The sequence below is a fragment of the Aquarana catesbeiana genome, linkage group LG02 (genome assembly GCF_042186555.1).
Source record: "Aquarana catesbeiana isolate 2022-GZ linkage group LG02, ASM4218655v1, whole genome shotgun sequence".
In the NCBI taxonomy this organism is placed as follows: Eukaryota; Metazoa; Chordata; class Amphibia; order Anura; family Ranidae; genus Aquarana; species Aquarana catesbeiana.
Window position 1 is genome coordinate 777,212,580 of NC_133325.1, and position 15,296 is coordinate 777,227,875.

At 44.4% G+C, this 15,296-nt stretch overlaps 1 protein-coding gene across 1 annotated transcript in view; it reads right to left on the reverse strand.

Annotated features, from left to right (window-relative positions):
* Positions 1-1,515: 1,515 nt before the first annotated feature.
* The window catches only part of LOC141129379 (beta-1,4-galactosyltransferase 3-like), a gene marked incomplete in the record, with an annotated part of 78,409 nt that continues 64,628 nt past the window's right edge, over positions 1,516-15,296 (reverse strand). Inside the window, 3 exon segments of the mRNA XM_073617387.1 lie at positions 1,516-3,097; positions 6,658-6,762; positions 9,346-9,468. Of these exon segments, the coding sequence (XP_073473488.1) occupies positions 2,929-3,097; positions 6,658-6,762; positions 9,346-9,468 (397 nt within the window).

The window sequence follows — 15,296 nt, forward strand, 5'->3', positions numbered from 1 at the left end:
CGTTAAAAATACGAAATACTTTTTTTTTTTCTGTGCTTTTATCTGCAATTTAAGTTGGTGACAGGGTCTCTTTAAGCCGTTTTTGCAAAGAAAGACGTTTTGTAGTCTGAAGAATGGCCACTAGAGGGCAGTCCTGCCATTGAGGCACATTGGAGGGCTTGCAGTGGAAGTGATCCGAAATGATCTATAAAGGCTTGGGTCACTTCACTGGCCCTAAAATCCTCGCCTCTGAAAGGCATACCAGGGTCCGTAGTCAACTGGCCATCTTGCTCCAGTGACTCCCCCTTCTTGACATATGTTAAACCGAAAGGCACAACATGGTATAATACTGCCGGGATCTAAAGCTTTCATTTCCTAAAATAAACCTGAACTGGCCAAAAACTATCCTAAATGTAATAATAGTAACAGAAGTTTAGGATCCTTTCGGTGCCAAGAAATGTTTGCATTAGTCTTTAAATCAATGGTCAGGAGTCAGTAAGTAATGTACATCATGCAGGGGTCAGGAGTATGTAATGTACAGGGTGCAGGGGTCAGGAGTATGTAATGTACAGAGTGCAGGGGTCAGGAGTATGTAATGTATATATATAAATCCCCCCTCCCAGCACAAATCCTCTCCCCCAACCCCCCCCCCCAGCACAAATCCTCTACCCAAATCACCCCTCCCAGCAAAAAAAACCTCTCCCCCAAATCACCACTCAGCACAAATCCCCTTCTCTTAGCACAAATTCCCTCCCTCCTAGTACAAATCCCTCCCGTCCCCAAATTCCCCTCCTAGCACAAATCCTCTATCCTAAATTCCCACTCCTAGCATTATTTCTCCCCCAATTCCCCCTCCCCTCCTAGTGCAAATCCTCCCCCCAAATCCCCCTCCTATTACGAATCCCCCCCCCCCCCCCCATCCCCCTTCTAGCGGAAATCCTCCCTCCTAGTGAAAAGCTCCCCAAATTGTCCTCTTAGCACAACCCCCTCCAAAATTACCCTTCCCAGCAGAAATCCCCCTGCGCCCCCCCCCCCATTTACCAATACTAGCACAAATCTTACATCGGACGGTACACGGCTTGATTACCCACCCCATTTCTCCTCCAATGACTGTTTAACTCCTGGAAATGTGGGTAGGGGGGCGGGCGATTAATCTCTGTACTATTTGAGCCTAAGAGCAATCCTGCCTAATCCACTGTATGGAGGAGCGCTCCACTGACAGGATGGGTGAGAGCACAGAGTCTGCACCTCCTTCTGGCTCTCTCCTCTTTTCTGCTGATACTTCTCCTGTCCCCCGCCCTTAGCCCTGTCCCCCACCCCTTGTCACAGAGTGCAGGGGTCAGGAGTATGTAATGTACACAGTGCAGGGGTCCAGGGTATGTAATGTACACAGTGCAGGGGTCAGGTGTGTGTAATGTACACAGTGCAGGGGTCAGGTGTGTGTAATGTACACAGTGCAGGGGTCAGGTGTATGTAATGTACACAGTGCAGGGGTCATGAGTATGTAATGTACACAGTGCAGGGGTCAGGTGTGTGTAATGTACACAGTGCAGGGGTCAGGAGTGTGTAATGTACACAGTGCAGGGGTCAGGAGTGTGTAATGTACCCAGTGCAGGGTTTGGGTGCATGTAACGTACAGAGTGCATGGCTCAGAACCATTGATTAGAGAAAGTACTGTCCAGTGTAACCCCACACAAGTGGTGCATTTTCTGTCCTCCAAATCATGCCTTACCGTAAAGCCTTGGCACAGCAGACTGAGTACCAGCAGCTTTATTTTTGTTCTAGGACTATTGTAGGACACTATGTCACAAGTGTCAGCAGAGAAGAAACAAGTTGCTTTAACCCTTTCCCTGATGACTGATCCCAGGAATGTGTGAACTGCAAGGTGCATAGGGGGCACTAGAGCCACAAAGTAGATCTCACCAACCTTACATTTTACCACAGCTTCTCCTGGTCACCATGCCATGCGCCCAGCAGGAAAGGGCTTGGGACATCACTGGTAACTCCCAGACTACAGAGCTTGGAACACTGCAGCTGCAGCACTGTGGTGTGACTGGAGACTGGGTGGAGGAAGGCACAGGAAGACCCAGCTGGGCTCAGGCCCTCCATGTTGACCCGCTAGGGCTCAAGTCTGGTACAGGAAGACCGCTAGGGCTAAGGTCTGGTACAGGAGGACCGGCTGTACCCCCTGCTTTACATCAATGTCTGTAAAACCACATAGATTCCAAGCCCTGGCTATATGTGGGGTCTTGACCTGTGTCCAAGTTGAGATTAAGGCACACCCCTTCCTGACGCTAAGCCCAGTCCCTCGTCAGTCAAATGTTGGATAATGGGTGGGGCTTAGCACCATAAGGAGTTGGACTTGGGGAGACGTCAGGGCCCCATACACAGCCTTGGCCTTAAATCCAAGAGGCTCCAAAGGGCTCTATTTGAAGACCAGCACAAGGACACTTGGGCACCACTTCAGCACTGATGTTCTCTTAGAAGTCAGGTTCACTTTAACGGCAATGGACATTTGTCAAGAAGAAATGCCCTTTAAGCAAGCCTGTTGCAGTTTGCAAGAAAATTTTTGTTAAATCAAACCTACTCAAAAAATGTAGGGGACGATGTAAAGTCAGTGGGTCCCAAACACGACAACTGTGGTAGACCACTCTTGGAAGAAGCAGTCATCGGAAAATCTTCCTCCCATGACAGGTGGCCACAGCAGCATCTGCCAGCTCTGCATGCAAGTCCTCATTGTGCGCCTGCAAGGTAGAGGCTCCAATAGTGCTCACAATAAGTTCATAAAAGTACCTTTCGGACACGAGGAGTCTGCCCCCTAGCAGTACTGGTAGTTGAAAAGAACATTGCACACCTCGACAGGTTCCTCTTTAAATATCAGTCCAGTTTTACATTGAAGACATCCCAATAGTAAGTCATGGAAATTGCCAGTAAGTTTTTCTTTAACCATCAAAAGAACCTCCACTTGCTGGCTTCAGTCGGGGTGGGCGGAGCTTCACCAATGTCCACTGTAATGTTGGTATAAAGTGCGGTTTGTTCCCTGGAAAGTAGGGTAAAGTCCAAGGAGTTCATTCCATCCTCTCTCCAGGTTATCCTGGTGTTTCTAAGGAGACTGTACCTGAGAGAAAGCAGAAGACACAAAAGTAAGTATAGCAGGTGCAGAGGGGGTCCCCTGTCTTTTAGGCCCTACTTAATGGGCGCAAAGAGGAAAAGCCTAACTGCGCGTAACTTTAATTGATGAGCTGTGTTATAATTGTATTACATTTTGTACAGAATGAAGCTGGTTGCTTGCGTACAGTGAGGGGGGTGCTGTCACCTATTGCTGCGCCCTGGGCGGTTGTCCCTCCTGCCCACCCCTTTGTCCTAGCCTTGGCTGTGGCACTTTAACACAGGTCGGTTACCTTGGTAAACTGGGATGCCATTCAAAATCAAAGGCAACTTAACACATGTAATGTGCACTGCTGTGCATTACCACAGCGCAATTGTGTAAATTGACCCTAAATTTATTTTCTTTTACTGTAAAAGGCATGATGAGTTAATCAGTCCATGTGCTGAAAAGAAGCAAGTTGATAGGAGAAGAGAGCAGGGGAACAGAGAGATGAGCTGTACTGCTTCTCCTTTCATTATTCAGTCACAGGCTGGGGGAGGGTCCAGGACGACCTGGTCTCAGAGGAAGTGGGTTTAAGATTCTGCCCATAAGACCGAGGACATCTAATGGCAGAAAAAAGTACTGCAGGAGGAAATCTCTAGGACCAGTAATGGCGAACCTTGGCACCCCAGATGTTTTGGAACTACATTTCCCATTATGCTCATCTACACTGCAGAGTGCATGAGCATCATGGGAAATTTAGTTCCAAAACATCTGGGGTGCCAACGTTCGCCATCACTGTTCCTTGGTGCCTCCACCAAACAGTGCCTCCTGCCCTCCAAACCCTTCCAGCAGACCGATGGCTAATAAAAAGATGTTGAGGTAAAAACTAAAGGAATACCGATTTATTAAAACCCAGACACATACTTTATACCCCCAGGAGGACATTTCCCTCTTGGGGAAATTAGCATAGATAAGACGCACAACCAGTAAAAACATGACAATGCAACATGAGAACCTTTAAACATTAATCTAATTAACAGCTAGGAACCTAGACAAGTCTTATCAGTCAGGCTAGTAGCCACAGGAATTCTCCACCTTGCCTCTTGTCTGTGTGCTGGAAAACATGTCCACAATAATTCTTGATTAGCCAGGACGTGCCCACCAGGATGCCCAGAAACAGTTCCACAGCCCAGGTCTCCTCCATGGGCCATAATCAGTGGGCAGGCAGCTAGCCCATAGTTTCCTCCAAAAACCCCTGTCCTGGTTGGGTCTGTCACATTTCTCCCCCCTCAAAAGTGACCAGGTCTCAAACCTCCAACTGATCTGGAGATGTGTTAATCCGGTAGAGTGAACCCATATAGTCGGTCCACATAATCTCCATTCTTGGCCGCAGGGAATAGCTGCCATCGGTAGTTGTGGGGCAGAGGTCATGGACCCTCTGTCTGGCTACCAGCGCTTCAGCTGGGAGGTCTTTATCGTTCCGCGGCTTGGTCTGCGCACTTAGCCATTCACATGATGTAAAAGAAAACGTGATTCATCAGACCAGGCCACCTTCTTCTCCATTGCTCTGGGGTCCAGTTCTGATACTCACCTGTCCATTGTAGGCACTTTTGGACATGGGACAGCATGGACAACCTGACCGCTCTGCAGGTATGCAGCCCCTTACACCACAAACTACTACACACTGTGTTCTGACACCTTTCTATGGGAACTGGCATGAACTTTTTCAGCAATTTGAGCTTCTATTGCAGGGATATGCAATTAGCAGACCCCCCAGCTGTTGCAGAACTACAAGTCCCATGAGGCATAGCAAGACTCTGACAGCCACAAGCATGACACCCAGAGGCAGAGGCATGATGGGACTTGTAGTTTTGCAACAGCTGGAGGTCCGCTAATTGCATATCCCTGTTCTATTGGATCAAACTACACGGGCCAGCCTTCACTCCCCACATGCATCCATGAACCTTGGCCGCCCATGACCCTGTCACCGGTTGGACGGTTTTCCTTCCTTGGACCACTTTTGGTTGGTCCTGACCACTGCAGACCAGGAACATCCCACAAGAGCTACCGTTCTGGAGTTGCTCTGACCCAGTCTTCAAGTCATTACAATTTGGTCCTGGTCAAATTCGCTGAAATCCTTACACTAGCCCAATTTTTTCTTCTTTCAACACACAAACTTCAGGAACAACTTGCTGCCTAATATATCCCACTCACTTTCAGATGCCATTGTAACAAGATAATCAATGTTCACTTTACCTGTCAGTGGTCATAACATTGTATCTGATTGGTGTATATCCCTAAAAGATAGTTAATCTTCCCTTTTCTGAGGTCAGGTCCACTCCAAGTCACTGACCCATAACAAGAATTACAAAGAAGGACTTCTGACTTTACTGGAATTTTTTTATCTGCATACTTGTTCCAGGTCAGTGACTCAAACTAATATGAAAATATTACTCATGAGCTGCCAATACAAACTAAGCCTAACAACCCCAAGCCTACCAAGAAGGCTTTAGCTGCAGCTGACACCTTGCATATGTTCCCACATTCACAGAAAATGATATAGTGTTATAGTGCCGTGCTGCTAAAAAAGTACAAAGTGATCTAAAAAATATTACCAACAGATATAATGTAAAAGCCCTTGATGAAGTCACGTGATTCGTGATGTAACGCATTGGGCGGAGCTGGGTGATGTCATCACGTACTGAAACTCAAGTAAACTCAAAAATATTACCAATTGACAAAGACATAAAATAAACAGAGATACATAAAAGTCCAAATGTGACACAGAAATCACTATTATCCTCTTGCAATTGAACGGTAATACCACACCTCCAGTGCTGTAACAATGAAAACATCAAACAATAAGTGATGAAATAAACTCCCAACATAAAAATGTGATGATAAAGTCCTTGTTATACTCTTGTACATAGACTGTGAAACCATAACTCCGGTGCTGCACATCAAACCATGCAAAGGAACGTGCTACACCACTGTAAGAATTGTGCCCTCACATTCAGCTTATGACCTACAAAACCTGGGTCATAATGTGCATAAGAACCTCCTCTTCAGGGTACCCACCCAATGAGTAAAAGCTAACTCTCCCAGGTTCGGACGCTGTCAGGCACCAATTTGTGTTCCCCTTTAAGGGGTTGCGATCCTGCTCACCCACTAAAGTAGGCTCAAAGAGACAGAGGGTACCACCATAGTGTAGTATTCACATAGAAAACCCATTTATTGAAGTCAATGCATTCACATGCAATAAAAAGCAATAACACGTTCACATAAAAGCACCAGGATACCGAAAGTCACTTCCGGTACGTGATCACGTCAGCGTTGCGTCACACATCATGTGACTTCATCAGGGAATTTTGTTTTTTTTTTTTATTGGTAATTTTTTTTAGTTCACTTTATAGTTTATTTAGCAGCGCGGCGCAGCCCTCTTATTTTATGTACTTTAGAGGAGATACAAGAAATAACTTGATGAGAAATAAATAGAATGCAGTAATATTATGGTTCCTCTTGGCCCACCTCACCATGACCTTCACCTTGGTAGTTTACGAATAGGTGTCTGTAAATCCGACATTTACCTGTGCGCGTTTTCTTCATTTCCAGTATCCCGGTCATGTGAGATCATTTTGTAGCGGCCAAGGCTTAGCGGCGTCCTTGTGATGCTCAGCCCGGATAAACGAATCCTCAAATAGAAATAAATTTTGTAGTCAGGTAAGAACATGTCACTATAGTGATCTCACGTTAAATACAAACTAAATGCAAAAGCTTTTTTACATTTTGTATAGAATAAGGAATAGTTAAACCCGGTCAGTTTTTTTTTTCTATCTGTATCCTACTGATTCATTTTAGCTTCACTTCCTGTTCTGTAAATTAGGGATCTCCAAACTACAAGATTTTATCTGGTCTGTCAACTCTTCCTACTACCCTTTTATCAACATTGGTCTTCAGAGCCACATTTGGGTCCTATCAGGATTTGGAGTGCTGCTTTTTGTCATACCAAATTGGATTAAAAAATTCTCCCCTATACTAGAGTACTCCTACACCAGAGCAAGAGGTAAAGGCCATTCTTCTAATGGGGACATTTGTTCCAGGGATAACCATTCCCTCCCACTTCTTGTGTCTCCAACATAGAAAAATGACCCAACCTAACAGATAGCAAAATGTAAGTTAGCAGGGGTACTAACAAAGTTTTGGCTTTACATACTTAGGTTGGAAAATGCTTCATAAGACCTAAGTAAACAGCACCAGCGAATCAACATTTAGCAGATAGTACAGTGAGATTGTCAAGTTGTCAGCTTCACTCCAGGCTATAGACTAGACCAGCCATTCTCAACCAGGGTTCCATAGAACCGGTTCCTTGTGCTGTGGCTGTTTGATCTCTCATTTAATAGTCGCTGCATAGCTCCGGGGCCAATACCACTGAACAAGACACTGACATGACATCAATAATTTTTTTTTAGCTATAAGGGTGGCATTTTGACCACCACTGTGGTGGTGGGGGGGGCTTTCTGCCCACTGGCCACCAATGTAAGGGGCATTTTTCTCATTAACCCCTTATAAATTGATTATAAAAGAGATTCCCCGAGACCTGGGTCAAGCATTCTAAATAAAAGGGCCAGTTTAAGGTCCTTCGGAATTTAGGGGGGGTAGACTGTGAACATAGAACAGTGCCCCAGGCTTGGTGGTCACTGGGGGGTAAACATTTTGTTGCATAGGAGGTTATAATGCGCCATCATTTTTATCAGTGGGAGGACTAGCACCCCATTGTTGGTATCACTAGGAGGAATAGCGCCCCATCATTGGTAGCAGAGGGAGGAATAGTGCTTCATCATTGATGTCAGTGGAAAGAAAGTGCCCCATCATTGGTATCAGATGGAGGAATAGTGCCCCATCATTGGTATCAGATGGAGGAATAGTGCCCCATCATTGGTATCAGATGGAGGAATAGTGCCCCATCATTGGTATCAGATGGAGGAATAGTGCCCCATCATTGGTATCAGATGGAGGAATAGTGCCCCATCATTGGTATCAGATGGAGGAATAGTGCCCCATCATTGGTATCAGATGGAGGAATAGTGCCCCATCATTGGTATCAGATGGAGGAATAGTGCCCCATCATTGGTATCAGATGGAGGAATAGTGCCCCATCATTGGTATCAGATGGAGGAATAGTGCCCCATCATTGGTATCAGATGGAGGAATAGTGCCCCATCATTGGTATCAGATGGAGGAATAGTGCCCATCATTGGTATCAGATGGAGGAATAGTGTCCATCATTGGTATCAGATGGAGGAATAGTGCCCCATCATTGGTATCAGATGGAGGAATAGTGTCCATCATTGGTAGCAGTGGGAGGAATAGTGCCTCATCATTGGTAGCAGTGGGAGGATTAGTGCCTCATCATTGGTGTCAGTAGGAGGAATAGTGCCTCATCATTGGTGTCAGTGGAAAGAAAGTGTCCCATTGGTTTGAGATGGAGGAATAATGCCCCATCATTGGTATCAGATGGAGGAATAGTGCCCCATCATTGGTATCAGATGGAGGAATAGTGCCCCATCATTGGTATCAGATGGAGGAATAGTGCCCCATCATTGGTATCAGTGGAAGGAATAGTGCCCCATCACTGGTATCAGTGGGAAGAATAGTGTCCCATCATTGGTATCAGTGGGAGGAATAGTGTCCCATCATTGGTATCAGATGGAGGAATAGTGCCCCATCATTGGTATCAGATGGAGGAATAGTGCCCCATCATTGGTGTCAGTGGGTGGAATAGTTTTTCATAACTTTATATCAGTGGGAGGAATTATGCTCCATTGTTGGTGTCCGTGCAAAGAATGGTGCCCCATCGTTGGTGTCAGTGAGAGGAAGTGTGCTCCAATGGCCAGACAGAGGCAGACAAAGGGCCTCATCTGACTCATGGGCTGCAGTTTGAAAACCACTGCCCTAGGGTAAAAAGAGTGAGAAAGGTTGGACTAGACCAGTGATGGTGAACCTTGGCACCCCAGATGTTTTGGAACTACATTTCTCATGATGCTCAACTACACTGCAGAGTGCATGAGCATCATGGGAAATGTAGTTCCAAAACATCTGGGGTGCCAAGGTTCACCATCACTGGACTAGACCATTTCAGACTCTGTGGTACTTTTTATTCTTTTTTTCTTTTTACCAGTCATAATAAAAGTTTATAGAAAAAGGGGCAGAAAATATGAGAATTAGTGGAATAGACAAACACCCCAATACAGCAGTATATTGTTCTCCAATCTCACCTCCCAGCAATGTCATCATCTTCTCCTCCCCAGCCCCAATACGTGTTGGGGAAACCATTGATTTTCATAAACTGATCCGGAGTCAGTGCAGACACTCCTCCAAAGTACGTCCAATAGGGCAGGCTAAGAAAAAAAAAAAAAAGTTACGTTTTACACCAGCCATAAAAATATACACGCCTGGACAGCCTTGTGTCTTCTGTGGAACAGCAGAACGTAGTAGTAGATGTGTAGTTCCACCAGAAAAGGCTGTCTATTTGGATATTCTTTTATTTAGTTAACATTTTGTGTTTGAGATATGGCAGCAGAGTGTTGCACTGTATTAGCCATTGAACAAAGTAGATGCTTGTATTTAGAGTAAAAGACCAAAAAAACACAAGAGGGTGCAAAGGCCTAGTGCCATACCCGAAATAAGATTTTATACTCACAGATTGCCATAGACAAACACGTGATGTAAATGATCCCAAGTGATGGGGAGGTCAGGATATACAGTGCTGTGAAAAAGTATTTGCCCCCTTCCTGATTTTTTTCTTTTTTTGCTTATTTGTCACACTTAAATGATTCAGATCAAACAAATTTTAATATTATACAAAGATAACCCAAGTAAATACAAAATGCAGTTTTTAAATGATGGATTTCATTAAAGGAAAAAAGCTGTTCAGGCCATGTGTGAAAAAGTAATTGCCCCCCTCCTTCCTAAATCACGAATGAACTGTGATTAACCACATTTTTTGGAAAGCGGAGTTAAATTTCACTTGCCTGATTACTGCCAGACCTGTTGAATCAAGAAATCACTAAATTAGAAGCTGTCTGACAAAGTGAAGTACGCTAAAAGATCTCAAAAAGAAAAAAAAACGCATTATGCCGCGATCTAAAGAAATTCAAGAACAGATGAGAAACAAAGTCATTGACATGTTTCAGTCTGGAAAGGGTCATTTTTAAAGCTTTGGGACTCCAGAGAACCACGGTAAGAGCCATTATCTACAAATGGAGAAAACTTGGAACGATGGTGAACCATCCCAGGAGTGGCCGGCCTACCAAAATTACTCCAAGAGCATGACGACCGCTCATCCAGGAGGTCATAACAGAACCCAGAACAACCACCAAAGAACGGCAGGCCTCACTTGCCTTATTTAAGGTCAGTGTTCATGATTCAACAATAAGAAAGAGACTGGGCAAAAATGGCATCCATAGATGAGTTACAAATGCCACTGCTGACCAAAAGGAACACAAAGGCTCGCCTCACATTTACCAAACATCTTGATTATCCCCAAGACTTTTGGGCGAAATATTCTGAGGACTGATGAGACAAAAGTTGAACCTTTTTGGAAGGTGTGCGTCCCGTTACATCTGGCGTAAAACTAAAACACAATATTTCATAGAAAGATCATCACACCAACAGTTGAGACATGGCGGTGGAAGTGTGAGGGTGTGGAGCTGCTTCAGGACCTGGATGACTTGCCGTAATTAAATGGAACCACGAATACTGCACTCTACCATAAAATCCTGAAGGACAATGTCCGGCCATCAGTTCCTGACCTCAAGCTCAACCACTCTTGGGTTATGCGGCAGGGCAATGAAACACACCAGCAAGTCCACCTCTGAATGGCTCAGAAACATCAAAATGAAGGTTTTATGAGTGGCCTAGTTAACTTCCGGGGGGGGGGTGCCACAACCAGTTATTAGGTTTAGGGGGGCAATTACTTTTTCACACAGGGCCAGGCAGGTTTGGGCAGCTTTCTTTCCTTTAGTAAATTAAATCATCATTTAAAAGCTGCATTTTGTATTTACTCGGGTTATCTTTGTGGAATAATAAAATGTGCTTGATGATCTGAATCATATAAGTGTGACAGATATGCAAAAAAATAAAAATAAAAAAAATCAGGAAGGGGCAAATACTATTTCACAGCACTGTAAAATGTGCATCAGCACAAACCAGGCATTACTCAGACTTGTAGGCATTTCACGCATTTCAAAGGGCTTGAGGTTCTGATGAAGAGGGGTTTGTCCTTTGAAATGCGTCACTCTTCTACATAAGCAGCATGTCTGCAGGGCACAAGAGCCATTGGCTGTTCTATTGAATTTACTTGAAAATATATTTTCTTTCCTCATACTCGTAAAACTGTCAAAGACTGTTTTCTTTCTGAAGGAAAGTATGCACTGTATATATGTACTTTTTGTGAAGGGTGAGGGAAGGGCAGTCTTAACAACATCATGGGCAATGCAATACCCTGGGGCTACCAGGGAGATGGTGACAGGAGTAGTGAGTGATGTTGTTGTCACATCTCCTGTCAGTCTATATTGGCGGAGCTTACTGTAAGATTATTATGGGGCTCCCCCATGCACTTGGGGCATTTTTTTTGTTATTTTAAACACTTCAAGACCAAGCCTATTTCTGACACTTGTTGTTTAGTTAAAATCAGCATTTTTTTTGCTAGAAAATTAACTTAGAACCCCCAGACATTAGATATAATTTTTTAGCAGAGACCCTAGAGAATGAAATGGAGGTCGTTGCAATATTTTTGTCACACTGTATTTGCGCAGCGGTCTTACAAACGCAATTTCTTTGGAAAAAATACACTTCAATGAATAATAAAAAAAAAAAAACTAAACAGTAAAGTTAGCCCAATTTTTTTTATAAAATGTGAAAGACGATGTTGTGCTGAGTAAATGGATACCTAACATGTCACGCTTTAAAATTGCACACGCTTGTGGAATGGTGATAAAACTACGGTACTTAAAAATCTCAATAGGCGACATTTTAACGGTTACCTGTTTAGAGTTACAAAGGAGGTCTTGTACTAGAATTAGCATAGCAAGACCACTTACTGTTATCTCACATATATATGATTAGTCTTATTATAGCCAAATTTACCACACTAACTCCTCCCACAGCTTTTACACTACATAGACAGTAATATGGTGATAATAGAAATATATAGACCAAAAAGACCGAAAACAATAATTTAGCAGCCAGCATCAACGGTCTAGTGAACTATATAACAAGGTGATAACAGAAATATATAAATGCAGCGCTAATTTATAAAGTGTACAAATCCACAACGTCCCACAGGGATGAATGTGGAACTGGAGAAAATGTATAAATCCGATGAGAAAAATAAATTGTGAATCCTATAGCAATACTGCCAATGTGTACATAAACGAGATATATTATTTCCAATATCCTGTGAAGAAAAAAAACAACATATAAAACTGTCCGTGATAAGAGAGTATTCTTCAATACAATATCCTGTGAAAAAAACAACAAGAAACTGTCCGTGATAGGAGAATATTCCTCAATAAGTGCAGTATGGTCCCCAAAAAAATTAAAAAAAAAAATGTGAAAGTGATGCCTTTTCAACCCAGGGGATGTGGCAAAGCAGGCTTCTTCCTGTGACATATACCAACATGCAGATGGGAAGCTGAAAATATTGGGTACGTTTACCAGAGAGGGTGGACACACTCACCATACGGCGGTGGGTCAATCAGGAGTATGGATCATTCAATCCGGCAGGTGTTTGGTAAAAAGAGATGCTGGAGATGTACTTCAATAACTTCATCCAAAGCGGTGGGGGGACTTGATAGAACCTCCAGCAAGCAAACGTGCTTGCCCTCAAATGAGGTTGTCAGCTGGATGGAATGGACAGGCGATCACAGCTCCGCGGCCTCCTACATGGCCCCGTCTGCGGGAACCCGGGACAATCCGAAGCCCCAGCGGCTTCCTTCCCCACCCAAAGGAGCCGATGGCGAAGCTCTTCCTTGGAGGCGGGGAATGGGGAGCCTCCAGACGTTCTCTAGCTCCCACCGTTCGCAGTGCTCTCACGACTGAACGGTTACCGAGCACAGAATTGTAAGTGATAGCGAATGAGGCGGCACCGAAGCTACAATGACCTCCTACACCAACCTCTTATCCACCGCCCGTCCCGGCCGAGCTTAGAGTCCTCCTCGGCCAGAGGAGGACTCTGGGTGTGGTTCCATCCAGCCTCATTCGCCATCACCTACCCTTCTGTGCTCGGTAACCGTTCAGACGTGAGAGCGCTGCGAACAGTGGGAGCTAGAGAACGTCTGGAGGCTCCCCATCCCCTACCTCCAAGGGAGAGCTTCGCCATCGGCTCCTTTCGCTGGGACTTCGGATTGTCCCGGGTTCCTGCAGACGGGGCCATGTAGGAGGCTGCGGAGCTGTGATCGCCTGTCCATTCCATCCAGCCGACAACCTCATTTGAGGGCAAGCACGTTTGCTTGCTGGAGGTTCTATCGAGTCCCCCCACCGCTTTGGATGAAGTTATTGAAGTACATCTCCAGCATCTCTTTCTACCAAACACCTGCCGAATTGAATGATCCATACTCCTGATTGACCCACCGCCGTATGAGTGTGTCCACCTTCTCTGCTAAATGCACCTGATACTTTCAGCTGCTTTGCCACATCCCCTGGGTTGAAAAGGAATCACTTTCACTATTTTTTTATTTTTTTGGGGACCATACTGCACTTATTGAGAAATATTCCCCTATCACGGACAGTTTCTTGTTTTTTTCACAGGATATTGTATTGAAGAATACTCTCTTATCACGGACAGTTTTTTGTTGTTTTTTTTTCTTCACAGGATATTGGAAATAATATATCTCGTTTATGTACACATTGGCAGTATTGCTATAGGACTCACAATTTATTTTTCTCATCGGATTTATACATTTTCACCAGTTCCATATTCATCCCTGTGGGACGTTGTGGATTCTTACACTTTATAAATTAGCACTGCATTTATATATTTCTGTTATCACCTTGTTATACAGTTCACTAGACTGTTGATGCTGGCTGCTAAATTATTGTTTTCGGTCTTTTAACACTAGTAGCACGGCTTTCTCTTTTATTCATAGACAGTAATATACCGAAACTTGCGGATTGTTCCCAATTGGTGTGCTATTACTTTGTGGAACGTTTCCTCAAATGGTTCACGAAATATCATTGTTTTTGCTGCGAAATTGGTCATAAAAGGAATGAATGGCGAAATGTTCAAAACTAGAGTGGGAGGTGACAAAAGCTGAAAGCCCCATGATGAGCCAAAACATTATGTCCACAACATGATCAGCCAAAACATTATGACCACAACATGAAAAAAAAAAAAAAAAAATCAATCATTTTTGGAAAAAAAAGTTCAGCTCTTTCAGCTAATGATGGGACTTCTTCAACTTTTTTACTACGATTTATACTTTTTAAAATATAAAGCTTTTTAAACACTTTTCACAGTTACTCCAACCACACAACAGTTACTCCAGCCACTCCTCCCAGTTACTCCGCCCACTCCAGTTGTATGTAGACTACTGAAGGTGGAGGCAAGAACACTTCACACAATTTCCCCAGAAATTGTAGCTTTTCTAGTTGCTCTTGCTCTAAGGATCATGGCAATAACTCATATGTGTGATTTTGCTTCTGGGTTACTACATCGGAGACCTGATCAAAGCCAAATTCAGCTTTGCTCAGGACTCCGGCCAGCCGGCAGACGTGGCAGCTGGTGGCTCAGGTTTCCGGGTGGGATGGGAGAGCCCAGGCGAGCCACGGAAGGAGGCAGGAAAGGGGGGGGGGGTGGAACGTCCCTCCCACTGCTTGTGTTAACAGCCAAGCGGCTGCTTAGCCGCATCAGTTGTTATCACAAGAAAGCCGACCGTTTGGTCATAAAAAGGTACCGGATTGATGCCTGCAATCCACTGTTTACAACTGTCGTGAACTGCTGTGATTGGTCACAGCGGTCACATGGTACAGGCAGCGAGTTGGTACACAGCCGGTGACAGATCGCACCTCTCCGCGCTTTCTGAGAGGATATCATATGATGTCCACACAGGACGGTAAAGCCACTGCCCAGCCTATAGCAGAATGAGCAGGGAAGGTTTCCCAGAGATCTTTTGACAGTGCCTTGCCACCTCTAGCTGATTGTTTGGGATCCCAGAGATCTTTTGAC